This window comes from Cyanistes caeruleus, chromosome 10 (genome assembly GCF_971803275.1).
Source record: "Cyanistes caeruleus chromosome 10, bCyaCae1.hap1.1, whole genome shotgun sequence".
Classification (NCBI taxonomy): Eukaryota; Metazoa; Chordata; class Aves; order Passeriformes; family Paridae; genus Cyanistes; species Cyanistes caeruleus.
Genome location: NC_141710.1, coordinates 6,048,736 through 6,070,728, shown reverse-complemented (window position 1 = coordinate 6,070,728; position 21,993 = coordinate 6,048,736). Strand labels below are relative to the sequence as shown.

Sequence of the window (21,993 nt, the reverse complement as noted above, 5' to 3'; positions counted from 1 at the left end):
CGGTCCCAGCGTCTGTTACGTGGCTGTTTGACACCTCCGGGCAGGTAGTAAGCAGTTCTCTGATGTGGTGACCTGCAGTTGACCCTCTTGGATAAGCTCATTCCCACCAAACCTACTCAGAAAATGACTTATGAGGCCGTTTGCAGCCACCCTGCTCCTACATACTGTCTGGGCAGCTCTAGGCTGCCCCAGCGAGGGTCGGGAGGGTCAGGACGGCTGCAGGTTCATCACAGCATGTGACACAGGACAGCCACTGCAGGTATATTTCAGTATATTCATATTTCGGTATGCCCGGGAAAGGGCTGCTGTGTAGAAGGGGTGGGATGTGCTACGCCCACACCTCGTTGCCCTCAGGCGGTGCCATGTCTATGATGGAGACACGTTCTTTCCACCAGAGAGGAGTGGGGAGGAGAGCGGGGAATTCTGCCTCGGTCACTGGCCACCCTGAAGAACGATCCAACAACACAAGGCGCTTCTGTACCTGCAGGGTGCCCAGGGAAAAGAGTAGCTGAGGGTGAAATCGGCAACTGCAAAGCCAGGCTGCCATCTGGTGGAAATAAAGCTGTAGGCCACGGCTATGGGTGGGAGACAGCAGCAAGGGAGGGGTAGGAGAGGCAAGGAGAGGGGTAAGCAAGGGAAGGAGAAAGGTGGGCAAGGTAAGGCAGAGGTTTGCATGGCCTTCCCTTCCGTGATTCTCACTCCATCCCTGAAGTTGTTATCCTGGCCCCATTTTTCCTATCAGAGCCACACAGTCCTTATCCCAGCTCCAGTGATTTCAGCTGCAGCCCCAGAAACTTTATTTCTCTACCAGCTCTGATGTTTCTGCTCCAGCTCTGCATCTTCCCGATGCTGCCATGTGAAGCTGCTCCTGGATCAAGGCAGGATCTTCATTTCAGCTTCAGCTCTCTGATGCTTCAGCTCTAGAGTCCATATTCCATCTACAGCCGTACAGCGCCTATCCTGGCTCCACAGCCCCTATCTAGCCCCACAGTGGTTTTACCCTAAGCCCCACCTTCTCTATGTCACCGACAGCTCTGCTGCCTCAGCTCCAGCTCCTCAGCTTTCCACTGCCTCTGGCTAAAACCTGCTCCTGATTGTCACTCTACTCCAGGACTGTTGACAAGGCGATGAATCAATCACTGTCATCACTTAAATATCTCTAGGAGCTGCCACACTCATCCCAATGGGGCCCCAGCTTTGGAGGCAAATGAGCACTGGTCCACAGTACACACCTTGCCCTGCACCCCACCTGCCCACAGGCCCCTCAGCCAGCATTAGGTGCTGGAAACAACTGCTCAGCCCTTGGTCCCAGATCCCAAAAGGTGCCCCTCGGCTGGCTCTGAGACCTCCACTCCCAGCTTGTGGGTGGTACCATTTCTGGGAGGCCTGGAATCCCCCCTGGCAGCTCCTGTAGCCCTCAAGCTTCAGCTCCCTCCCCTTCCCCATAGGATTTATGTACCTCCACCCCCACAATTTCCATTACTCCACATCAGTTTGGGTCTAGATCCAGGTTAAGTTTCTACTGATTCTATTTTATTGTTTACTATCTCAGTTTTACATTATTCTAGTTGTATTAAGATTTAATTATACTATTGCATTGCCATATTTTTATTTTATTCTATTTTTAAAACTTCTATTCCTAGATATATGATGTTTTAATAACATAAAGATTATAGGGCTGGGGCTGTGGGGCCAGAGGGTATGTTGAAGCCCCTGGGGCTGAATCCAGACCCAAACCAATGTGGAGCAGTGAAAACTCTGGAGCTGGATAAATCCCGTGTAGCTGGAGGTGGAATCACTGTGCGGTTTGGGTAGGGACTGTGAGGCTGTGTAACAGGATGCTTGGCCCTGAGATGTGGTCAAACAACTCAAACAATGCCCTCTCAGCTACCAATGGTGGGCTGAGAGGCTCATCATGTGCTGTTTTTTGGTGCTGAATCATGCTAAAAACCCGGCACACTGTCTCAATCTGGCAGACCAGCCTCAAATCAACCTGCTGATAACAAGACAAAGATTTGGCAGATAAACTGCTAAACTGATCTGTAGGCATATCACTGATGGTCAACTGCATCACACTATAAAAGTCCAGTCCACTTTCCATATAGTAGGTTCTTCTAATAGAAGCGTGTGGAGATTTTTCCATTGGGTTTTAGGGATGCTCACCAAGGATACTTCTAAAGGTTAGAAGAGATTTGTTCACAGTTGTTGGTGAGTTTCATCAGTCTCTAATAAGGGTTTTTTTGCTAGCTTTCATAGAATTGCTTTAATATTGCTTTGATATAATGCATGATCCTATCTTGTAGAATAATAGTTTTAGCTTTTATAGTGTCTAGTAAATATTTCTGAGGTCTTTTTGTCTAATCATTTATCATAATAAATAATTCATTCTCATAAAAATATATCTGATTTGCTGTCGTTAAAACCTGTGGGCCAAAGTTGTAAAACTTTAATTGTTGGCAAAGTCCAGAGCTGGGACTGTTTACAGCTGCCCCAGGCATCTCTCTCTGAGAAAGCAAAGGAATCCTTTTCTGCACCTTGTGACACAGTGGAAGGGCTTCTTAAATAAATTTTGTCTGAAGTTACCACTCCCACCCGTGACAGGCTGGAGCTCAAATGTGGATTCTAGAGCTGGAGCTGAAACACGAGAGAGCTGGATGTGAAAAGAAGATCCAGCCCTGATCCAGGAGCATCTTCACCTGGCAGAGGTGGGAAGATCTGGAACTTCACCTGGCAGTGGTGGGAAGATGTGGAACTGAAGCTGAAGCAGTGGAGCTGGTAGAGAAACAAAGGGATAAAGCTTAAATGACTGCAGAGTGGGGATAAGAACTGTAGGGCTGGTAGAGGGATTGTTGGGCTGGAATAGCAACTTCAGGGATGGAGCAGAAATCTCTGTAGGACTGAGACAGCAACCGTGAGGCTAGACCTGAAATAAAGTTCTTCAGGCTGGGTTTGGAATATGCATTCTAGAGTTGAAGTTGGAACCTCAAAGATCTGGAGCACAGTGAAGATCCTTCCACAAGAAGGAGAAGCTTCGCTTGGCAGCAATGGGAATATGCAAAGATGGAGCTGGTGAAATAAACCTTGTGGGATTGTAGCCAGCATCACTATGATGTCACAATAGGACTGCAGCTGAAATCTCTGTAGGGTTGGGGTAGCAACTTTAGCGCTGGGTTAGTGATTGTAGGATTGCAATTGGGACTGTGGGGCCAGAATATGAACTGTAGGCCAGGGTACAGTCTGTGGGCTGGGGGAGAGATTGTAGGCTGGGGAGGTTTTGTAGACCAGGATAGGGACTGTGGGCCAAGGTAGGAACAGTGGGCCGGGGAAGGGATTATGGGTGGTACAGGGGCTGTGGGCCGGGATAGGGTCTGCGGGAACGGGATAGGGACTGTAGAGCACGGGTAGAATCTGTCGAGCCGAGGTAGCGACTGTGGGGCAAGGGAGGGGAATCTGACGGAGAGGCGTCAAGCGCCACCAATGCCAGCACGAGGAAGGCAATGGATCTGCCAATCGCGACCCGCTGACCCCACGTAGTACGAGCACAGCCGCCCTATCCACACGGTCGCGTTCCCGCCAAGCCCGCACCGCCCATCTCCGCACGGCGCTCGGACCGGCCCCGACACTGCTCCGCTCAGGCTTCGGGCCCCGCCAGATGCTCCTCGCACGAGAAAACTCGGGCTTAGGCTTCGTGCCCGGCGCGTAAGTAAACCTAAACTGTTTCAGGAATATATTAAGCCTACAGCCTGACAGAAATATCGCGTTTACTTCTCTGAACATGAAGAGTGTCGGGACTGGTTAGTACTTAGACGGGAGACCACCTGGGAATACAGGATGCTGGCATGCGTGGTTTGTATACTTTTTGTGCCTTGTACACTGTAGGATGCGGCTGTAGGTTGTGTTGTGCCATGGCCAGCTCTGGCCACCATGTAATCTATGAGGGTGCGGATCAGGGCGGGAAGGTGGAGGTGTGTGCTCGAGAGCGCTGCAGAGGCTGAGCAAAGTGCCTACGGCCATACCACCCTGAGAACGCCCGATCCCGTCTGATCTCGGAAGCTAAGCAGGGTCGGGCCCAGTTAGTACTTGGATGGGAGACCGCCTGGGAATACCGGGTGCTGTAGGCATCTTTTGCTGCGTGTGCTCCCTTGTTTTGCTAGGGCAGCCGTGGCGAGGGGCAGGAGGGTGCTGGCATGCGTGGTTTATATACTTTTTGTGCCTTGTACACTGTAGGTGCGGCTGTAGGTTGTAGTGTACCATTGCCAGGTGTGGCCACCGTGTGGTGTGTAAATGCGGTTGCAGGTCAGTGTGAGAAGGTGGAGGTGTGTGCTCGAGAGAGCTGCAGAGGCTGAGCAAAGTGCCTACGGCCATACCACCCTGAGAACGCCCGATCCCGTCTGATCTCGGAAGCTAAGCAGGGTCGGGCCCGGTTAGTACTTGGATGGGAGACCGCCTGGGAATACCGGGTGCTGTAGGCATCTTTTGCTGCGTGTGCTCCCTTGTTTTGCTTGGGCAGCCGTGGCGAGGGGCAGGAGGGTGCTGGCACGTGTCGCTTGTATGCTTTTTGTGCCTTGTGAGTGTCTTTTGGGCTGTTTGGTGCAGGTCAGTGTGAGAAGGTGGAGGTGTGTGCTCGAGAGCGCTGCACAGGCTGAGCGAGGTGCCTACGGCCATACCACCCTGAGAACGCCCGATCCCGTCTGATCTCGGAAGCTAAGCAGGGTCGGGCCCGGTTAGTACTTGGATGGGAGACCGCCTGGGAATACCGGGTGCTGTAGGCATCTTTTGCTACATGCGGGCAAGTAGGTTTGCAGTCCCTTGTTTTGCTAGGGCAGCCGTGGCGAGGGGCAGGAGGGTGCTGGCACGTGTCGCTTGTATGCTTTTTGTGCCTTGTGAGTGTCTTTTGGGCTGTTTGGTGCAGGTCAGTGTGAGAAGGTGGAGGTGTGTGCTCGAGAGCGCTGCACAGGCTGAGCAAAGTGCCTACGGCCATACCACCCTGAGAACGCCCGATCCCGTCTGATCTCGGAAGCTAAGCAGGGTCGGGCCCGGTTAGTACTTGGATGGGAGACCGCCTGGGAATACCGGGTGCTGTAGGCATCTTTTGCTGCGTGTGCTCCCTTGTTTTGCTTGGGCAGCCGTGGCGAGGGGCAGGAGGGTGCTGGCACGTGTCGCTTGTATGCTTTTTGTGCCTTGTGAGTGTCTTTTGGGCTGTTTGGTGCAGGTCAGTGTGAGAAGGTGGAGGTGTGTGCTCGAGAGCGCTGCACAGGCTGAGCGAGGTGCCTACGGCCATACCACCCTGAGAACGCCCGATCCCGTCTGATCTCGGAAGCTAAGCAGGGTCGGGCCCGGTTAGTACTTGGATGGGAGACCGCCTGGGAATACCGGGTGCTGTAGGCATCTTTTGCTGCGTGTGCTCCCTTGTTTTGCTTGGGCAGCCGTGGCGAGGGGCAGGAGGGTGCTGGCACGTGTCGCTTGTATGCTTTTTGTGCCTTGTGAGTGTCTTTTGGGCTGTTTGGTGCAGGTCAGTGTGAGAAGGTGGAGGTGTGTGCTCGAGAGCGCTGCGGAGGCTGAGCAAAGTGCCTACGGCCATACCACCCTGAGAACGCCCGATCCCGTCTGATCTCGGAAGCTAAGCAGGGTCGGGCCCGGTTAGTACTTGGATGGGAGACCGCCTGGGAATACCGGGTGCTGTAGGCATCTTTTGCTGCGTGTGCTCCCTTGTTTTGCTTGGGCAGCCGTGGCGAGGGGCAGGAGGGTGCTGGCACGTGTCGCTTGTATGCTTTTTGTGCCTTGTGAGTGTCTTTTGGGCTGTTTGGTGCAGGTCAGTGTGAGAAGGTGGAGGTGTGTGCTCGAGAGCGCTGCAGAGGCTGAGCAAAGTGCCTACGGCCATACCACCCTGAGAACGCCCGATCCCGTCTGATCTCGGAAGCTAAGCAGGGTCGGGCCCGGTTAGTACTTGGATGGGAGACCGCCTGGGAATACCGGGTGCTGTAGGCATCTTTTGCTGCGTGTGCTCCCTTGTTTTGCTTGGGCAGCCGTGGCGAGGGGCAGGAGGGTGCTGGCACGTGTCACTTGTATGCTTTTTGTGCCTTGTGAGTGTCTTTTGGGCTGTTTGGTGCAGGTCAGTGTGAGAAGGTGGAGGTGTGTGCTCGAGAGCGCTGCACAGGCTGAGCGAGGTGCCTACGGCCATACCACCCTGAGAACGCCCGATCCCGTCTGATCTCGGAAGCTAAGCAGGGTCGGGCCCGGTTAGTACTTGGATGGGAGACCGCCTGGGAATACCGGGTGCTGTAGGCATCTTTTGCTGCGTGTGCTCCCTTGTTTTGCTTGGGCAGCCGTGGCGAGGGGCAGGAGGGTGCTGGCACGTGTCGCTTGTATGCTTTTTGTGCCTTGTGAGTGTCTTTTGGGCTGTTTGGTGCAGGTCAGTGTGAGAAGGTGGAGGTGTGTGCTCGAGAGCGCTGCGGAGGCTGAGCAAAGTGCCTACGGCCATACCACCCTGAGAACGCCCGATCCCGTCTGATCTCGGAAGCTAAGCAGGGTCGGGCCCGGTTAGTACTTGGATGGGAGACCGCCTGGGAATACCGGGTGCTGTAGGCATCTTTTGCTGCGTGTGCTCCCTTGTTTTGCTTGGGCAGCCGTGGCGAGGGGCAGGAGGGTGCTGGCACGTGTCGCTTGTATGCTTTTTGTGCCTTGTGAGTGTCTTTTGGGCTGTTTGGTGCAGGTCAGTGTGAGAAGGTGGAGGTGTGTGCTCGAGAGCGCTGCAGAGGCTGAGCAAAGTGCCTACGGCCATACCACCCTGAGAACGCCCGATCCCGTCTGATCTCGGAAGCTAAGCAGGGTCGGGCCCGGTTAGTACTTGGATGGGAGACCGCCTGGGAATACCGGGTGCTGTAGGCATCTTTTGCTACATGCGGGCAAGTAGGTTTGCAGTCCCTTGTTTTGCTAGGGCAGCCGTGGCGAGGGGCAGGAGGGTGCTGGCACGTGTCGCTTGTATGCTTTTTGTGCCTTGTGAGTGTCTTTTGGGCTGTTTGGTGCAGGTCAGTGTGAGAAGGTGGAGGTGTGTGCTCGAGAGCGCTGCAGAGGCTGAGCAAAGTGCCTACGGCCATACCACCCTGAGAACGCCCGATCCCGTCTGATCTCGGAAGCTAAGCAGGGTCGGGCCCGGTTAGTACTTGGATGGGAGACCGCCTGGGAATACCGGGTGCTGTAGGCATCTTTTGCTGCGTGTGCTCCCTTGTTTTGCTTGGGCAGCCGTGGCGAGGGGCAGGAGGGTGCTGGCACGTGTCGCTTGTATGCTTTTTGTGCCTTGTGAGTGTCTTTTGGGCTGTTTGGTGCAGGTCAGTGTGAGAAGGTGGAGGTGTGTGCTCGAGAGCGCTGCGGAGGCTGAGCAAAGTGCCTACGGCCATACCACCCTGAGAACGCCCGATCCCGTCTGATCTCGGAAGCTAAGCAGGGTCGGGCCCGGTTAGTACTTGGATGGGAGACCGCCTGGGAATACCGGGTGCTGTAGGCATCTTTTGCTGCGTGTGCTCCCTTGTTTTGCTTGGGCAGCCGTGGCGAGGGGCAGGAGGGTGCTGGCACGTGTCGCTTGTATGCTTTTTGTGCCTTGTGAGTGTCTTTTGGGCTGTTTGGTGCAGGTCAGTGTGAGAAGGTGGAGGTGTGTGCTCGAGAGCGCTGCGGAGGCTGAGCAAAGTGCCTACGGCCATACCACCCTGAGAACGCCCGATCCCGTCTGATCTCGGAAGCTAAGCAGGGTCGGGCCCGGTTAGTACTTGGATGGGAGACCGCCTGGGAATACCGGGTGCTGTAGGCATCTTTTGCTGCGTGTGCTCCCTTGTTTTGCTTGGGCAGCCGTGGCGAGGGGCAGGAGGGTGCTGGCACGTGTCGCTTGTATGCTTTTTGTGCCTTGTGAGTGTCTTTTGGGCTGTTTGGTGCAGGTCAGTGTGAGAAGGTGGAGGTGTGTGCTCGAGAGCGCTGCAGAGGCTGAGCAAAGTGCCTACGGCCATACCACCCTGAGAACGCCCGATCCCGTCTGATCTCGGAAGCTAAGCAGGGTCGGGCCCGGTTAGTACTTGGATGGGAGACCGCCTGGGAATACCGGGTGCTGTAGGCATCTTTTGCTACATGCGGGCAAGTAGGTTTGCAGTCCCTTGTTTTGCTAGGGCAGCCGTGGCGAGGGGCAGGAGGGTGCTGGCACGTGTCGCTTGTATGCTTTTTGTGCCTTGTGAGTGTCTTTTGGGCTGTTTGGTGCAGGTCAGTGTGAGAAGGTGGAGGTGTGTGCTCGAGAGCGCTGCAGAGGCTGAGCAAAGTGCCTACGGCCATACCACCCTGAGAACGCCCGATCCCGTCTGATCTCGGAAGCTAAGCAGGGTCGGGCCCGGTTAGTACTTGGATGGGAGACCGCCTGGGAATACCGGGTGCTGTAGGCATCTTTTGCTGCGTGTGCTCCCTTGTTTTGCTTGGGCAGCCGTGGCGAGGGGCAGGAGGGTGCTGGCACGTGTCGCTTGTATGCTTTTTGTGCCTTGTGAGTGTCTTTTGGGCTGTTTGGTGCAGGTCAGTGTGAGAAGGTGGAGGTGTGTGCTCGAGAGCGCTGCGGAGGCTGAGCAAAGTGCCTACGGCCATACCACCCTGAGAACGCCCGATCCCGTCTGATCTCGGAAGCTAAGCAGGGTCGGGCCCGGTTAGTACTTGGATGGGAGACCGCCTGGGAATACCGGGTGCTGTAGGCATCTTTTGCTGCGTGTGCTCCCTTGTTTTGCTTGGGCAGCCGTGGCGAGGGGCAGGAGGGTGCTGGCACGTGTCGCTTGTATGCTTTTTGTGCCTTGTGAGTGTCTTTTGGGCTGTTTGGTGCAGGTCAGTGTGAGAAGGTGGAGGTGTGTGCTCGAGAGCGCTGCACAGGCTGAGCGAGGTGCCTACGGCCATACCACCCTGAGAACGCCCGATCCCGTCTGATCTCGGAAGCTAAGCAGGGTCGGGCCCGGTTAGTACTTGGATGGGAGACCGCCTGGGAATACCGGGTGCTGTAGGCATCTTTTGCTACATGCGGGCAAGTAGGTTTGCAGTCCCTTGTTTTGCTAGGGCAGCCGTGGCGAGGGGCAGGAGGGTGCTGGCATGTGTCGCTTGTATGCTTTTTGTGCCTTGTGAGTGTCTTTTGGGCTGTTTGGTGCAGGTCAGTGTGAGAAGGTGGAGGTGTGTGCTCGAGAGCGCTGCGGAGGCTGAGCAAAGTGCCTACGGCCATACCACCCTGAGAACGCCCGATCCCGTCTGATCTCGGAAGCTAAGCAGGGTCGGGCCCGGTTAGTACTTGGATGGGAGACCGCCTGGGAATACCGGGTGCTGTAGGCATCTTTTGCTGCGTGTGCTCCCTTGTTTTGCTTGGGCAGCCGTGGCGAGGGGCAGGAGGGTGCTGGCACGTGTCGCTTGTATGCTTTTTGTGCCTTGTGAGTGTCTTTTGGGCTGTTTGGTGCAGGTCAGTGTGAGAAGGTGGAGGTGTGTGCTCGAGAGCGCTGCAGAGGCTGAGCAAAGTGCCTACGGCCATACCACCCTGAGAACGCCCGATCCCGTCTGATCTCGGAAGCTAAGCAGGGTCGGGCCCGGTTAGTACTTGGATGGGAGACCGCCTGGGAATACCGGGTGCTGTAGGCATCTTTTGCTGCGTGTGCTCCCTTGTTTTGCTTGGGCAGCCGTGGCGAGGGGCAGGAGGGTGCTGGCACGTGTGGTTTATATACTTTTTGTGCCTTGTGAGTGTCTTTTGGGCTTTTTGGTGCAGGTCAGTGTGAGAAGGTGGAGGTGTGTGCTCGAGAGCGCTGCGGAGGCTGAGCGAAGTGCCTACGGCCATACCACCCTGAGAACGCCCGATCCCGTCTGATCTCGGAAGCTAAGCAGGGTCGGGCCCGGTTAGTACTTGGATGGGAGACCGCTTGGGAATACCGGGTGCTGTAGGCATCTTTTGCTACATGCGGGCAAGTAGGTTTGCAGTCCCTTGTTTTGCTAGGGCAGCCGTGGCGAGGGGCAGGAGGGTGCTGGCACGTGTCGCTTGTATGCTTTTTGTGCCTTGTGAGTGTCTTTTGGGCTGTTTGGTGCAGGTCAGTGTGAGAAGGTGGAGGTGTGTGCTCGAGAGCGCTGCACAGGCTGAGCGAGGTGCCTACGGCCATACCACCCTGAGAACGCCCGATCCCGTCTGATCTCGGAAGCTAAGCAGGGTCGGGCCCGGTTAGTACTTGGATGGGAGACCGCCTGGGAATACCGGGTGCTGTAGGCATCTTTTGCTGCGTGTGCTCCCTTGTTTTGCTTGGGCAGCCGTGGCGAGGGGCAGGAGGGTGCTGGCACGTGTCGCTTGTATGCTTTTTGTGCCTTGTGAGTGTCTTTTGGGCTGTTTGGTGCAGGTCAGTGTGAGAAGGTGGAGGTGTGTGCTCGAGAGCGCTGCGGAGGCTGAGCAAAGTGCCTACGGCCATACCACCCTGAGAACGCCCGATCCCGTCTGATATCGGAAGCTAAGCAGGGTCGGGCCCGGTTAGTACTTGGATGGGAGACCGCCTGGGAATACCGGGTGCTGTAGGCATCTTTTGCTGCGTGTGCTCCCTTGTTTTGCTTGGGCAGCCGTGGCGAGGGGCAGGAGGGTGCTGGCACGTGTCGCTTGTATGCTTTTTGTGCCTTGTGAGTGTCTTTTGGGCTGTTTGGTGCAGGTCAGTGTGAGAAGGTGGAGGTGTGTGCTCGAGAGCGCTGCGGAGGCTGAGCAAAGTGCCTACGGCCATACCACCCTGAGAACGCCCGATCCCGTCTGATCTCGGAAGCTAAGCAGGGTCGGGCCCGGTTAGTACTTGGATGGGAGACCGCCTGGGAATACCGGGTGCTGTAGGCATCTTTTGCTACATGCGGGCTAGTAGGTTTGCAGTCCCTTGTTTTGCTTGGGCAGCCGTGGCGAGGGGCAGGAGGGTGCTGGCACGTGTCACTTGTATGCTTTGTGTGCCTTGTGTGTATCTTTTCGGGTGTTTGGTGCAGGTCATTGTGAGAAGGTGGGGGTGTGGGCTCGAGAGCGCTGCAGAGGCTGAGCGAAGTGCCTACGGCCATACCACCCTGAGAACGCCCGATCCCGTCTGATCTCGGAAGCTAAGCAGGGTCGGGCCCGGTTAGTACTTGGATGGGAGACCGCCTGGGAATACCGGGTGCTGTAGGCATCTTTTGCTACATGCGGGCAAGTAGGTTTGCAGTCCCTTGTTTTGCTAGGGCAGCCGTGGCGAGGGGCAGGAGGGTGCTGGCACGTGTCGCTTGTATGCTTTTTGTGCCTTGTGAGTGTCTTTTGGGCTGTTTGGTGCAGGTCAGTGTGAGAAGGTGGAGGTGTGTGCTCGAGAGCGCTGCAGAGGCTGAGCAAAGTGCCTACGGCCATACCACCCTGAGAACGCCCGATCCCGTCTGATCTCGGAAGCTAAGCAGGGTCGGGCCCGGTTAGTACTTGGATGGGAGACCGCCTGGGAATACCGGGTGCTGTAGGCATCTTTTGCTGCGTGTGCTCCCTTGTTTTGCTTGGGCAGCCGTGGCGAGGGGCAGGAGGGTGCTGGCACGTGTCGCTTGTATGCTTTTTGTGCCTTGTGAGTGTCTTTTGGGCTGTTTGGTGCAGGTCAGTGTGAGAAGGTGGAGGTGTGTGCTCGAGAGCGCTGCACAGGCTGAGCAAAGTGCCTACGGCCATACCACCCTGAGAACGCCCGATCCCGTCTGATCTCGGAAGCTAAGCAGGGTCGGGCCCGGTTAGTACTTGGATGGGAGACCGCCTGGGAATACCGGGTGCTGTAGGCATCTTTTGCTGCGTGTGCTCCCTTGTTTTGCTTGGGCAGCCGTGGCGAGGGGCAGGAGGGTGCTGGCACGTGTCGCTTGTATGCTTTTTGTGCCTTGTGAGTGTCTTTTGGGCTGTTTGGTGCAGGTCAGTGTGAGAAGGTGGAGGTGTGTGCTCGAGAGCGCTGCGGAGGCTGAGCAAAGTGCCTACGGCCATACCACCCTGAGAACGCCCGATCCCGTCTGATCTCGGAAGCTAAGCAGGGTCGGGCCCGGTTAGTACTTGGATGGGAGACCGCCTGGGAATACCGGGTGCTGTAGGCATCTTTTGCTGCGTGTGCTCCCTTGTTTTGCTTGGGCAGCCGTGGCGAGGGGCAGGAGGGTGCTGGCACGTGTCGCTTGTATGCTTTTTGTGCCTTGTGAGTGTCTTTTGGGCTGTTTGGTGCAGGTCAGTGTGAGAAGGTGGAGGTGTGTGCTCGAGAGCGCTGCAGAGGCTGAGCAAAGTGCCTACGGCCATACCACCCTGAGAACGCCCGATCCCGTCTGATCTCGGAAGCTAAGCAGGGTCGGGCCCGGTTAGTACTTGGATGGGAGACCGCCTGGGAATACCGGGTGCTGTAGGCATCTTTTGCTACATGCGGGCAAGTAGGTTTGCAGTCCCTTGTTTTGCTAGGGCAGCCGTGGCGAGGGGCAGGAGGGTGCTGGCACGTGTCGCTTGTATGCTTTTTGTGCCTTGTGAGTGTCTTTTGGGCTGTTTGGTGCAGGTCAGTGTGAGAAGGTGGAGGTGTGTGCTCGAGAGCGCTGCAGAGGCTGAGCAAAGTGCCTACGGCCATACCACCCTGAGAACGCCCGATCCCGTCTGATCTCGGAAGCTAAGCAGGGTCGGGCCCGGTTAGTACTTGGATGGGAGACCGCCTGGGAATACCGGGTGCTGTAGGCATCTTTTGCTGCGTGTGCTCCCTTGTTTTGCTTGGGCAGCCGTGGCGAGGGGCAGGAGGGTGCTGGCACGTGTCGCTTGTATGCTTTTTGTGCCTTGTGAGTGTCTTTTGGGCTGTTTGGTGCAGGTCAGTGTGAGAAGGTGGAGGTGTGTGCTCGAGAGCGCTGCACAGGCTGAGCGAGGTGCCTACGGCCATACCACCCTGAGAACGCCCGATCCCGTCTGATATCGGAAGCTAAGCAGGGTCGGGCCCGGTTAGTACTTGGATGGGAGACCGCCTGGGAATACCGGGTGCTGTAGGCATCTTTTGCTGCGTGTGCTCCCTTGTTTTGCTTGGGCAGCCGTGGCGAGGGGCAGGAGGGTGCTGGCACGTGTCGCTTGTATGCTTTTTGTGCCTTGTGAGTGTCTTTTGGGCTGTTTGGTGCAGGTCAGTGTGAGAAGGTGGAGGTGTGTGCTCGAGAGCGCTGCGGAGGCTGAGCAAAGTGCCTACGGCCATACCACCCTGAGAACGCCCGATCCCGTCTGATCTCGGAAGCTAAGCAGGGTCGGGCCCGGTTAGTACTTGGATGGGAGACCGCCTGGGAATACTGGGTGCTGTAGGCATCTTTTGCTACATGCGGGCAAGTAGGTTTGCAGTCCCTTGTTTTGCTAGGGCAGCCGTGGCGAGGGGCAGGAGGGTGCTGGCATGTGTCGCTTGTATGCTTTTTGTGCCTTGTGAGTGTCTTTTGGGCTGTTTGGTGCAGGTCAGTGTGAGAAGGTGGAGGTGTGTGCTCGAGAGCGCTGCGGAGGCTGAGCAAAGTGCCTACGGCCATACCACCCTGAGAACACCCGATCCCGTCTGATCTCGGAAGCTAAGCAGGGTCGGGCCCGGTTAGTACTTGGATGGGAGACCGCCTGGGAATACCGGGTGCTGTAGGCATCTTTTGCTGCGTGTGCTCCCTTGTTTTGCTTGGGCAGCCGTGGCGAGGGGCAGGAGGGTGCTGGCACGTGTCGCTTGTATGCTTTTTGTGCCTTGTGAGTGTCTTTTGGGCTGTTTGGTGCAGGTCAGTGTGAGAAGGTGGAGGTGTGTGCTCGAGAGCGCTGCAGAGGCTGAGCAAAGTGCCTACGGCCATACCACCCTGAGAACGCCCGATCCCGTCTGATCTCGGAAGCTAAGCAGGGTCGGGCCCGGTTAGTACTTGGATGGGAGACCGCCTGGGAATACCGGGTGCTGTAGGCATCTTTTGCTACATGCGGGCAAGTAGGTTTGCAGTCCCTTGTTTTGCTAGGGCAGCCGTGGCGAGGGGCAGGAGGGTGCTGGCACGTGTCGCTTGTATGCTTTTTGTGCCTTGTGAGTGTCTTTTGGGCTGTTTGGTGCAGGTCAGTGTGAGAAGGTGGAGGTGTGTGCTCGAGAGCGCTGCGGAGGCTGAGCAAAGTGCCTACGGCCATACCACCCTGAGAACGCCTGATCCCGTCTGATCTCGGAAGCTAAGCAGGGTCGGGCCCGGTTAGTACTTGGATGGGAGACCGCCTGGGAATACCGGGTGCTGTAGGCATCTTTTGCTGCGTGTGCTCCCTTGTTTTGCTTGGGCAGCCGTGGCGAGGGGCAGGAGGGTGCTGGCACGTGTGGTTTATATACTTTTTGTGCCTTGTGAGTGTCTTTTGGGCTTTTTGGTGCAGGTCAGTGTGAGAAGGTGGAGGTGTGTGCTCGAGAGCGCTGCGGAGGCTGAGCAAAGTGCCTACGGCCATACCACCCTGAGAACGCCCAATCCCGTCTGATCTCGGAAGCTAAGCAGGGTCGGGCCCGGTTAGTACTTGGATGGGAGACCGCCTGGGAATACCGGGTGCTGTAGGCATCTTTTGCTACATGCGGGCTAGTAGGTTTGCAGTCCCTTGTTTTGCTTGGGCAGCCGTGGCGAGGGGCAGGAGGGTGCTGGCACGTGTCACTTGTATGCTTTGTGTGCCTTGTGTGTATCTTTTCGGGTGTTTGGTGCAGGTCATTGTGAGAAGGTGGGGGTGTGGGCTCGAGAGCGCTGCAGAGGCTGAGCGAAGTGCCTACGGCCATACCACCCTGAGAACGCCCGATCCCGTCTGATCTCGGAAGCTAAGCAGGGTCGGGCCCGGTTAGTACTTGGATGGGAGACCGCCTGGGAATACCGGGTGCTGTAGGCATCTTTTGCTGCGTGTGCTCCCTTGTTCTGCTTGGGCAGCTGTGGCGAGGGGCAGGAGGGTGCTGGCACGTGTCGCTTGTATGCTTTGTGTGCTTTGTGTGTATCTTTTCGGGTGTTTGGTGCAGGTCATTGTGAGAAGGTGGAGGTGTGTGCTCGAGAGCGCTGCGGAGGCTGAGCAAAGTGCCTACGGCCATACCACCCTGAGAACGCCCGATCCCGTCTGATCTCGGAAGCTAAGCAGGGTCGGGCCCGGTTAGTACTTGGATGGGAGACCGCCTGGGAATACCGGGTGCTGTAGGCATCTTTTGCTGCGTGTGCTCCCTTGTTCTGCTTGGGCAGCCGTGGCGAGGGGCAGGAGGATGCTGGCACGTGTCGCTTGTATGCTTTTTGTGCCTTGTGAGTGTCTTTTGGGCTGTTTGGTGCAGGTCAGTGTGAGAAGGTGGAGGTGTGTGCTCGAGAGCACTGCAGAGGCTGAGCAAAGTGCCTACGGCCATACCACCCTGAGAACGCCCGATCCCGTCTGATCTCGGAAGCTAAGCAGGGTCGGGCCCGGTTAGTACTTGGATGGGAGACCGCCTGGGAATACCGGGTGCTGTAGGCATCTTTTGCTGCGTGTGCTCCCTTGTTCTGCTTGGGCAGCTGTGGCGAGGGGCAGGAGGGTGCTGGCACGTGTCGCTTGTATGCTTTGTGTGCTTTGTGTGTATCTTTTCGGGTGTTTGGTGCAGGTCATTGTGAGAAGGTGGAGGTGTGTGCTCGAGAGCGCTGCGGAGGCTGAGCAAAGTGCCTACGGCCATACCACCCTGAGAACGCCCGATCCCGTCTGATCTCGGAAGCTAAGCAGGGTCGGGCCCGGTTAGTACTTGGATGGGAGACCGCCTGGGAATACTGGGTGCTGTAGGCATCTTTTGCTACATGCGGGCAAGTAGGTTTGCAGTCCCTTGTTTTGCTTGGGCAGCCGTGGCGAGGGGCAGGAGGGTGCTGGCACGTGTCACTTGTATGCTTTGTGTGCCTTGTGTGTATCTTTTCGGGTGTTTGGTGCAGGTCATTGTGAGAAGGTGGGGGTGTGGGCTCGAGAGCGCTGCAGAGGCTGAGCGAAGTGCCTACGGCCATACCACCCTGAGAACGCCCGATCCCGTCTGATCTCGGAAGCTAAGCAGGGTCGGGCCCGGTTAGTACTTGGATGGGAGACCGCCTGGGAATACCGGGTGCTGTAGGCATCTTTTGCTGCGTGTGCTCCCTTGTTTTGCTTGGGCAGCCGTGGCGAGGGGCAGGAGGATGCTGGCACGTGTCGCTTGTATGCTTTTTGTGCCTTGTGAGTGTCTTTTGGGCTGTTTGGTGCAGGTCAGTGTGAGAAGGTGGAGGTGTGTGCTCGAGAGCACTGCAGAGGCTGAGCAAAGTGCCTACGGCCATACCACCCTGAGAACGCCCGATCCCGTCTGATCTCGGAAGCTAAGCAGGGTCGGGCCCGGTTAGTACTTGGATGGGAGACCGCCTGGGAATACCGGGTGCTGTAGGCATCTTTTGCTGCGTGTGCTCCCTTGTTTTGCTTGGGCAGCCGTGGCGAGGGGCAGGAGGGTGCTGGCATGCGTGGTTTATATACTTTTTGTGCCTTGTACACTGTAGGTGCGGCTATAGGTTGTAGTGTACCATTGCCAGGTGTGGCCACCGTGTGGTGTGTAAATGCGGTTGCAGGTCAGTGTGAGAAGGTGGAGGTGTGTGCTCGAGAGAGCTGCAGAGGCTGAGCAAAGTGCCTACGGCCATACCACCCTGAGAACGCCCGATCCCGTCTGATCTCGGAAGCTAAGCAGGGTCGGGCCCGGTTAGTACTTGGATGGGAGACCGCCTGGGAATACCGGGTGCTGTAGGCTTCTTTTGCATCTGTGTGGTGACATTTTTGAGATTTCCATGTCCACTTCTCTTTTCATTTTGGAATAGTTTATAACTAGTTTATAACTAAGTTATTGTTTTGTAACTTTATCTTTTTATCATTTGTTTAATAACAACGATTTTTTTATTGTGGTATTGTTTTTATATTTTTTTTCAATCACCTTTTGTATTTTCTCTGTGATGTTATTTATTCACTTTTTCATTGTGCATTTTCTCTGTTGAGTGTCACTAGCTGTGACCTGCTATTTTCCTTTGTCTCAGTATTTTTCTTATGTTCTTTTGTGTTTTTTTCTGTCAGGATTTTTGGGCAGCTGTGATGCCTGTTTACATTTTGTTTTGCATCTTTCTCAGAGGCTGTTTTTTCATAGCTTGGGATGTGGAGTCCGCTGCTTGATCTGTGCACTAGGCAAGGAGCCCCTGTGTTTCTGCGAGCGGCCGTGCCATAGTCTGGAATGCCCACTGCAAGATCCCATCCCACGTGCTCTGTGGGACAGCCCCAGTGTTCATTTTCTATTCCCATACCACATCCTTCCCCTGTGGGGTCTCCCAGCACACAGTGCCTGACCCACAGCCACGTGTCACCCTGTGGGCCACACCAGAGACATCCGCTTTGCACGGAATCTGCCTGTTGGTGTCACAGAGTCTTACCTCACCTAGCAGCGCATCGAGCTCATCCCGGCTCAGCACAGTGTCACTGCCAAGGGCTCCGTCCTCTGCCTGTGCATGGAGAGATGTCATTCCAGCTCCCTTTCTGCCCTCAGCCTGCTCTCCTTTGGTCAGGCTTGTTCAGGCCATCACCTGTTGTGGGCCCAGCTCCTGCTCCCCCAATACAGCTTCACTAACTTGTCCGTCCAAGTCCACCTCCATGTGGTGTCAGCCAGTCCCTCACCCTACCTGACCCACCTCCATCTTCCTGCTCCCCATAGGAGCTCTTCCCTGCTCTTCCTCTCCCACCCCATTCCTGGCAGCTTGTGCTGACCTTGGCTGCTGGAAGCAGTTGGTCTCCAGCTGCTGAGGTGGTGCCCACGCCACCTGTGTCCAGGGTGCCCATGCAGGATGTGCACAGCAGCAGCCCCCTACACCATCAGGGGTGACACAGACTGTCAGGGCAGACCCCTCCAAGGAGGAACAAAGGCTGGGATGTGGGGCGTGATGGGGGATTCACCTGGGGTCCCCATTGGGAGCAGGACAGTGTCGGGCAGTGGGGATCTGGGTGCAGCAGCGGCTGCAGACACTTCCCTCAACTCCACCCAGCTGGGTGTCCCGTGTCGCCTCTCCCAGGATCTCGGGGGGTCTCTCCACAGGCAAGTCTGCCTCCAGCAGCTGGCCTGGTTCAGTCACGTTCTCCACACAGGAGCCACATCGCCATGTCCCGCTGCACAGTGGGAGCAGTGCAGTGAGGGATGGCAGGGGGCACTAGCAGGCCTGTGTGCCCTGGGACTCACCTGGGGACGTGGGGCAGTGGGGGCACCAGGCAGGCAAGGTGAAAGGCCCTGGGGCAGCCGTCACAGCAGATGAGCTCACCACCATCACCGCATGCTGCACACTCATCCTCATTCTCCTGTCCTCAGGGGAGTGGGCAGGGCATCACTGCCACCCTCACAGGCTGAAGCCGTGGCTGTGGCAAGGTCTGTCATCCCCCTTGCCCTCTCCCCCTGTATCACCCACCCTTCACCAAACATACCAATCCTTTAAGGGTGGCAAAATTGCCTGTCTCTTGGGAGTCGTAACCTGGTGAACCCCCAGTAGCTGAGCCTTGGGTTTCCTTTTCAAGGCCAGGGCAAATAGATATGCCAGGGAAACCCCAACAGTTCCTCTTGTGGGTGCACCAGGTGTCATATCAAGGGCTCACCTGCTGGGGCACAGGGTCCTGGCTGAACACAGTGGCTGCTGGCAGCTGGCCCTGGGGGTGCAGTTGGGGTTCCCTGTTCTGTTGGCAACACAAGAAGGGGCTTGGAGAGGCACTGCTTGCACTGGGGGACACTCCCAGGCCATGGCTATGATACCATGCAGAAACAACCCCCTGCCACAGCCTTGGCAGCTGCACAAGATGGGGGTCAAAACATATGAGGGGGGTGTCTCTACACTTTGGCATGCCTTGGGCTGGGCAGAGGGCTTCAGGCTGTGGCTTCTGCTCCTGGCCTCTGGCTCCTCGCAGGCAGCAGGGTTATATGGCTCATCCTCAGCTCTGCTGACTGTCTTGGAGCTGCCTGCAAGAGAGGCCAGAGGCAGCTCCAGCTTCCCTTCCCCACCTTGCCCTGCCTGAGGGTGGCTCCTGAATTTGGGGACTAAACTGGGCAGGAGGTGGCTGGGCTGTACTTACGTGGATCCAGCACATGTTTAATGAGGATGCCCTCGATGGCCCCACGGCTGACGGGCACCTCACCACCTGCCACAGCCACTGCCCTCTGCACCGAAGCAGCCACTGCCTGGAGGGCTGCAGGCAGGGGAGCAGCTTAGTGGGGTGGGCAGCCCCTGCCCACGGCTGTGGGAAAACAGGGTGGACAGGCAGAAGCTGCCCTGGGGGTTTTGGCACTCACCGCTGGCACGAGAAGTGCGGGGGGTATCTGTGCCCTCCGGCTTCTTCACAGTCTTTGCCTTCATCAGGGGCCCTGCAGCATTGTGAGGATGGGCGTCAGGGGGCACAGTACCTCACAATACCTCGGGGGCAGCACCCTGGCCCGTCTCCGTCCTGCTCTGGGTCTCCATACCAGGACTGGCGCTGTGCCGTGGAGCGGACTGTGCTGCCCGGGCCTTGTCCCGCTCCTCAGGGGCTTTCCTCTTGCCTTGGGGTCTGTGTGGGGCCGGTGCTGTGGGGCTCGGGGAGAAGCGCCTTCCACGGCGCTGCCGCCCCAGCTCCACCTCTGCAAGAAGAACAGACACGGGGACAGGCACCGGCACCCTGGCTGTCACCCCTGCGCACTGTCAGCCCGCCGGGGTGCCAGTTCTGCCTGAGCCCCTGCTACCTCTGGGGAAGGCGCCGCGGAGAGGCCGGAGCCGGGAGTACCGCTCCAGGTTGTAGTCCTTGAAGAGGACGGCCCAGAAGTCGCGGACTGCGGCAGAGTCGCGGCCCAGCAGCCAGGTGAGCAGCGCGTGGAAAGCGCGGTGGGAGCCCTCCCGCTCCGTCCGGCTCAGCGTCTCCTGCCAGGCACACCACGGCCTACGGGCTGCCCTCCGGCCCTCCTCCGGCCCCGGCCCCCACAGCATCACCGGCCTGTCCTGCTCCGCACCCTCACCTTGAAGATGTGATCAGGGACGACATCGTGGTCAGCCAGGCCATGCAGCAGTGGGAAGACGTCGTCCACTGCCATGGCGATCTCGGTGCGGTGCAGCTTCAGCAGGCGCCGCAGGTCCCCGTCGCTGCCCGGCCCCGCCATGCCCGGGGACACTGCCGGAGCCCGCAGCCGCCCGGACACTCGCCTTTAATACACCTCTGCCGCGGCACCAGAAACCTCATTGGACTCTCGCAGCCCCACTCATTTCTGTACGAGGCCGTAACCTGAACCCGGCCCTCCCTCGCGGCGGCACTGGGCTTGTCCCAGCCCCCCAGCCCCAGGCACCACCGCAGCTCCGGGCGGCAGCAGCCAGCGTGGGATCGGCTGTGCTGCTGGGCAAGGACACCCAACCCGCGGGGACCATCCTGGACTGACGAGGGAGAGGGGGTCAGTGAGGTTCTGGCGAGGGGCTCCCACCTCTCTCATATCTGTGGCCACCCAGGCAGCTCCCAAAATTTCTGGACTTTCCACAGGACCTGCTTCTCTCATTCAGAAACTCGGCTGCAGGAGCATGTGGGAAGTAAGGGCCCAACAGCTGGGGATGTGACAGCAACAAAAGAGAGTCAGGGTGTGGGTGCCTTTGAGTGTGTCCTCCCCCCACATTCTCCACTTCCCTTCCCAGCATCTCTCATGGACAATGTGGTATGTCTCAAGATAGAAACACAGGAGGAACTGTCTGGGTGCTCACAGAGACACAGGATTCCAGAGACAGAGGAGACAAGATGTGAGTGATTTTGGTGCACATTGGCCTGAAAAAGGATATAAAATGCTTCTGGAGACTGGGCCAATTAAGCAAACTGATCTCCTGAGGTTGCAGGCAGCTTCTGTGGGGCAATAGGAAGCACTGACACACAAAGCAACTCCACAAAAGGTGTGTAGGGGTACAACTGAGGATGCTGAACAAGCAAACGTTTTGCCAGAGCCATGGCAGTGCCTTGAGTACTCCCAGGGAACACCTGGGCAGGTGCAGCCCACAGCTCTGTCAGTGTCCACTTCCAAAACTGAGCATACGGAGCTGAAAAAAGTGTGGAGCCAGGGGGAAGCTGACTACTTGAAAGCATCTGGCATAGAAAAGTCTGGGGGCATGGCTGCTCTGTACCAGGTAGCTGGGAAGGAGAAAGCTCAACAGCTCCTACCCCAAGTCCCAGACGTTTGGATTTCCCCAGAATCAATTTCTAGCCTCCCTCCCTCTTGAAGGTGTGTCTGGGCTGCCCCGCAGGCTCTGCCAAGGGTGCTGTGGCTGTGCACATCTGTCACCAGGCCACGGGGCAAACTCCAACCTGAGCAGGATCAGAGCACGGTGCAAGAGGGGACGCTGCTGGGCAGCACAAGGGAATACAGGGAGGAACTTTCATTGCTGTGTCTTAAAAAACTGGAGCAGTATCTGCTGCCTCCAAAGCTGTGCCAGGAGGAAGCATCTGCTGTCAAGAAACTCGGGAAGAATAACAAGACAACACCCTTGGAGCAGGAAATACCCTTGCATGTGTTAATAAATCTGGTTAATAAATTAATGTGGTTGCCTATGGAAAGGCTCACTCTGCAGCTCCTGTCAGCATTCAGGAGCGGTTTCTGTGCCCAGCTCTGCCACCATCTGTCTCATGCATCCCCCCAGGGGAAAAATGTGGGTGTCAGGTGACACAGGAGGTTCATCTCCCTTCCTGGAGCTCTGCCCAAGCCTGGCCACAGGCACTGAGCACAAGCACAGTTGTGACACAGCCTCACAGGTCTGCTCCACTGTTTCCAGGAGCACTGTTTTCCCCAGTTTGTCACCCTGTGTTAACCTCTCTGGCACAGCTGGTCTAAGACAAGGCTCTGGCACTTCCCCCTGCCCACCCAGCTCCCTCGTGGGGAGGCACTGCCCAGCACTCCATGAGCCATATGCCCACAGTGCTGGGCTTGGACTTGTTTTAAATTCCAACTATGTGACTCTTTCTGTGCTGAGTCACAGACATTGTTTTCCACATCCAGCCCACTCAGTAGTGCC

At 57.0% G+C, this 21,993-nt stretch overlaps 1 protein-coding gene, 1 long non-coding RNA gene and 42 other non-coding genes across 45 annotated transcripts; 43 read left to right on the top strand and 1 right to left on the bottom strand.

The window, feature by feature from the left end:
• The first annotated feature begins 46 nt into the window (after positions 1–46).
• On the top strand, positions 47–21,520 carry LOC147651216 (uncharacterized). Its single transcript, XR_015274656.1, has 4 exons — positions 47–259; positions 2,602–2,705; positions 3,485–3,699; positions 17,033–21,520. It is a non-coding gene; the product is annotated as an uncharacterized LOC147651216 (long non-coding RNA).
• LOC111933803 (5S ribosomal RNA) lies at positions 4,003–4,121 on the top strand. Its single transcript, XR_002866886.2, has one exon. It is a non-coding gene; the product is annotated as a 5S ribosomal RNA (ribosomal RNA).
• LOC147651250 (5S ribosomal RNA) lies at positions 4,354–4,472 on the top strand. Its single transcript, XR_015274760.1, has one exon. It is a non-coding gene; the product is annotated as a 5S ribosomal RNA (ribosomal RNA).
• Positions 4,654–4,772, top strand: LOC147651249 (5S ribosomal RNA). The gene has a single exon (XR_015274759.1). It is a non-coding gene; the product is annotated as a 5S ribosomal RNA (ribosomal RNA).
• Positions 4,970–5,088, top strand: LOC147651248 (5S ribosomal RNA). Its single transcript, XR_015274758.1, has one exon. It is a non-coding gene; the product is annotated as a 5S ribosomal RNA (ribosomal RNA).
• Positions 5,270–5,388, top strand: LOC111933806 (5S ribosomal RNA). The gene has a single exon (XR_002866889.1). It is a non-coding gene; the product is annotated as a 5S ribosomal RNA (ribosomal RNA).
• On the top strand, positions 5,570–5,688 carry LOC147651247 (5S ribosomal RNA). The gene has a single exon (XR_015274757.1). It is a non-coding gene; the product is annotated as a 5S ribosomal RNA (ribosomal RNA).
• Positions 5,870–5,988, top strand: LOC147651246 (5S ribosomal RNA). Its single transcript, XR_015274756.1, has one exon. It is a non-coding gene; the product is annotated as a 5S ribosomal RNA (ribosomal RNA).
• On the top strand, positions 6,170–6,288 carry LOC147651245 (5S ribosomal RNA). Its single transcript, XR_015274755.1, has one exon. It is a non-coding gene; the product is annotated as a 5S ribosomal RNA (ribosomal RNA).
• On the top strand, positions 6,470–6,588 carry LOC111933804 (5S ribosomal RNA). The gene has a single exon (XR_002866887.1). It is a non-coding gene; the product is annotated as a 5S ribosomal RNA (ribosomal RNA).
• LOC111933805 (5S ribosomal RNA) lies at positions 6,770–6,888 on the top strand. The gene has a single exon (XR_002866888.1). It is a non-coding gene; the product is annotated as a 5S ribosomal RNA (ribosomal RNA).
• LOC147651244 (5S ribosomal RNA) lies at positions 7,086–7,204 on the top strand. Its single transcript, XR_015274753.1, has one exon. It is a non-coding gene; the product is annotated as a 5S ribosomal RNA (ribosomal RNA).
• On the top strand, positions 7,386–7,504 carry LOC147651243 (5S ribosomal RNA). The gene has a single exon (XR_015274752.1). It is a non-coding gene; the product is annotated as a 5S ribosomal RNA (ribosomal RNA).
• On the top strand, positions 7,686–7,804 carry LOC111933799 (5S ribosomal RNA). Its single transcript, XR_002866882.1, has one exon. It is a non-coding gene; the product is annotated as a 5S ribosomal RNA (ribosomal RNA).
• Positions 7,986–8,104, top strand: LOC111933796 (5S ribosomal RNA). The gene has a single exon (XR_002866880.2). It is a non-coding gene; the product is annotated as a 5S ribosomal RNA (ribosomal RNA).
• Positions 8,302–8,420, top strand: LOC111933800 (5S ribosomal RNA). Its single transcript, XR_002866883.2, has one exon. It is a non-coding gene; the product is annotated as a 5S ribosomal RNA (ribosomal RNA).
• Positions 8,602–8,720, top strand: LOC147651242 (5S ribosomal RNA). Its single transcript, XR_015274751.1, has one exon. It is a non-coding gene; the product is annotated as a 5S ribosomal RNA (ribosomal RNA).
• Positions 8,902–9,020, top strand: LOC111933797 (5S ribosomal RNA). Its single transcript, XR_002866881.1, has one exon. It is a non-coding gene; the product is annotated as a 5S ribosomal RNA (ribosomal RNA).
• On the top strand, positions 9,218–9,336 carry LOC147651241 (5S ribosomal RNA). Its single transcript, XR_015274750.1, has one exon. It is a non-coding gene; the product is annotated as a 5S ribosomal RNA (ribosomal RNA).
• On the top strand, positions 9,518–9,636 carry LOC147651240 (5S ribosomal RNA). The gene has a single exon (XR_015274749.1). It is a non-coding gene; the product is annotated as a 5S ribosomal RNA (ribosomal RNA).
• On the top strand, positions 9,818–9,936 carry LOC147651239 (5S ribosomal RNA). The gene has a single exon (XR_015274761.1). It is a non-coding gene; the product is annotated as a 5S ribosomal RNA (ribosomal RNA).
• Positions 10,134–10,252, top strand: LOC147651238 (5S ribosomal RNA). The gene has a single exon (XR_015274748.1). It is a non-coding gene; the product is annotated as a 5S ribosomal RNA (ribosomal RNA).
• LOC147651237 (5S ribosomal RNA) lies at positions 10,434–10,552 on the top strand. Its single transcript, XR_015274767.1, has one exon. It is a non-coding gene; the product is annotated as a 5S ribosomal RNA (ribosomal RNA).
• LOC147651236 (5S ribosomal RNA) lies at positions 10,734–10,852 on the top strand. The gene has a single exon (XR_015274746.1). It is a non-coding gene; the product is annotated as a 5S ribosomal RNA (ribosomal RNA).
• On the top strand, positions 11,050–11,168 carry LOC147651235 (5S ribosomal RNA). The gene has a single exon (XR_015274745.1). It is a non-coding gene; the product is annotated as a 5S ribosomal RNA (ribosomal RNA).
• LOC147651234 (5S ribosomal RNA) lies at positions 11,366–11,484 on the top strand. Its single transcript, XR_015274744.1, has one exon. It is a non-coding gene; the product is annotated as a 5S ribosomal RNA (ribosomal RNA).
• On the top strand, positions 11,666–11,784 carry LOC147651233 (5S ribosomal RNA). Its single transcript, XR_015274743.1, has one exon. It is a non-coding gene; the product is annotated as a 5S ribosomal RNA (ribosomal RNA).
• LOC147651232 (5S ribosomal RNA) lies at positions 11,966–12,084 on the top strand. The gene has a single exon (XR_015274742.1). It is a non-coding gene; the product is annotated as a 5S ribosomal RNA (ribosomal RNA).
• LOC147651231 (5S ribosomal RNA) lies at positions 12,266–12,384 on the top strand. Its single transcript, XR_015274741.1, has one exon. It is a non-coding gene; the product is annotated as a 5S ribosomal RNA (ribosomal RNA).
• Positions 12,582–12,700, top strand: LOC147651230 (5S ribosomal RNA). Its single transcript, XR_015274740.1, has one exon. It is a non-coding gene; the product is annotated as a 5S ribosomal RNA (ribosomal RNA).
• Positions 12,882–13,000, top strand: LOC147651229 (5S ribosomal RNA). Its single transcript, XR_015274766.1, has one exon. It is a non-coding gene; the product is annotated as a 5S ribosomal RNA (ribosomal RNA).
• On the top strand, positions 13,182–13,300 carry LOC147651228 (5S ribosomal RNA). The gene has a single exon (XR_015274764.1). It is a non-coding gene; the product is annotated as a 5S ribosomal RNA (ribosomal RNA).
• LOC147651227 (5S ribosomal RNA) lies at positions 13,498–13,616 on the top strand. Its single transcript, XR_015274736.1, has one exon. It is a non-coding gene; the product is annotated as a 5S ribosomal RNA (ribosomal RNA).
• Positions 13,798–13,916, top strand: LOC147651226 (5S ribosomal RNA). The gene has a single exon (XR_015274739.1). It is a non-coding gene; the product is annotated as a 5S ribosomal RNA (ribosomal RNA).
• Positions 14,114–14,232, top strand: LOC147651225 (5S ribosomal RNA). The gene has a single exon (XR_015274765.1). It is a non-coding gene; the product is annotated as a 5S ribosomal RNA (ribosomal RNA).
• LOC147651224 (5S ribosomal RNA) lies at positions 14,414–14,532 on the top strand. Its single transcript, XR_015274768.1, has one exon. It is a non-coding gene; the product is annotated as a 5S ribosomal RNA (ribosomal RNA).
• LOC147651223 (5S ribosomal RNA) lies at positions 14,730–14,848 on the top strand. The gene has a single exon (XR_015274738.1). It is a non-coding gene; the product is annotated as a 5S ribosomal RNA (ribosomal RNA).
• Positions 15,030–15,148, top strand: LOC147651222 (5S ribosomal RNA). Its single transcript, XR_015274737.1, has one exon. It is a non-coding gene; the product is annotated as a 5S ribosomal RNA (ribosomal RNA).
• On the top strand, positions 15,330–15,448 carry LOC147651221 (5S ribosomal RNA). Its single transcript, XR_015274769.1, has one exon. It is a non-coding gene; the product is annotated as a 5S ribosomal RNA (ribosomal RNA).
• On the top strand, positions 15,630–15,748 carry LOC147651220 (5S ribosomal RNA). The gene has a single exon (XR_015274763.1). It is a non-coding gene; the product is annotated as a 5S ribosomal RNA (ribosomal RNA).
• On the top strand, positions 15,946–16,064 carry LOC147651219 (5S ribosomal RNA). Its single transcript, XR_015274762.1, has one exon. It is a non-coding gene; the product is annotated as a 5S ribosomal RNA (ribosomal RNA).
• LOC147651218 (5S ribosomal RNA) lies at positions 16,246–16,364 on the top strand. Its single transcript, XR_015274754.1, has one exon. It is a non-coding gene; the product is annotated as a 5S ribosomal RNA (ribosomal RNA).
• Positions 16,597–16,715, top strand: LOC147651217 (5S ribosomal RNA). Its single transcript, XR_015274747.1, has one exon. It is a non-coding gene; the product is annotated as a 5S ribosomal RNA (ribosomal RNA).
• On the bottom strand, positions 16,897–20,230 carry AIRE (autoimmune regulator). 2 transcript variants are annotated; one of them, XM_086844523.1, is made up of 12 exons: positions 19,971–20,230; positions 19,701–19,875; positions 19,446–19,598; positions 19,275–19,346; positions 19,058–19,171; positions 18,832–18,944; positions 18,587–18,664; positions 18,180–18,295; positions 17,900–18,109; positions 17,714–17,810; positions 17,383–17,451; positions 16,897–17,217 (listed from the first exon to the last, which is right to left on the bottom strand). In XM_086844523.1, exons 1-12 carry the CDS (start codon positions 20,109–20,111, stop codon positions 17,137–17,139), a joined length of 1,419 nt encoding a protein of 472 aa, XP_086700649.1. In that variant the 5' UTR covers positions 20,112–20,230; the 3' UTR covers positions 16,897–17,136. The 2 variants fall into 2 exon arrangements, with proteins under 2 accessions (XP_086700649.1, XP_086700648.1); XM_086844522.1 differs by lacking the exon at positions 16,897–17,217 and having other exon boundaries at positions 17,245–17,451; positions 19,971–20,118.
• Positions 21,521–21,993: the final 473 nt, after the last annotated feature.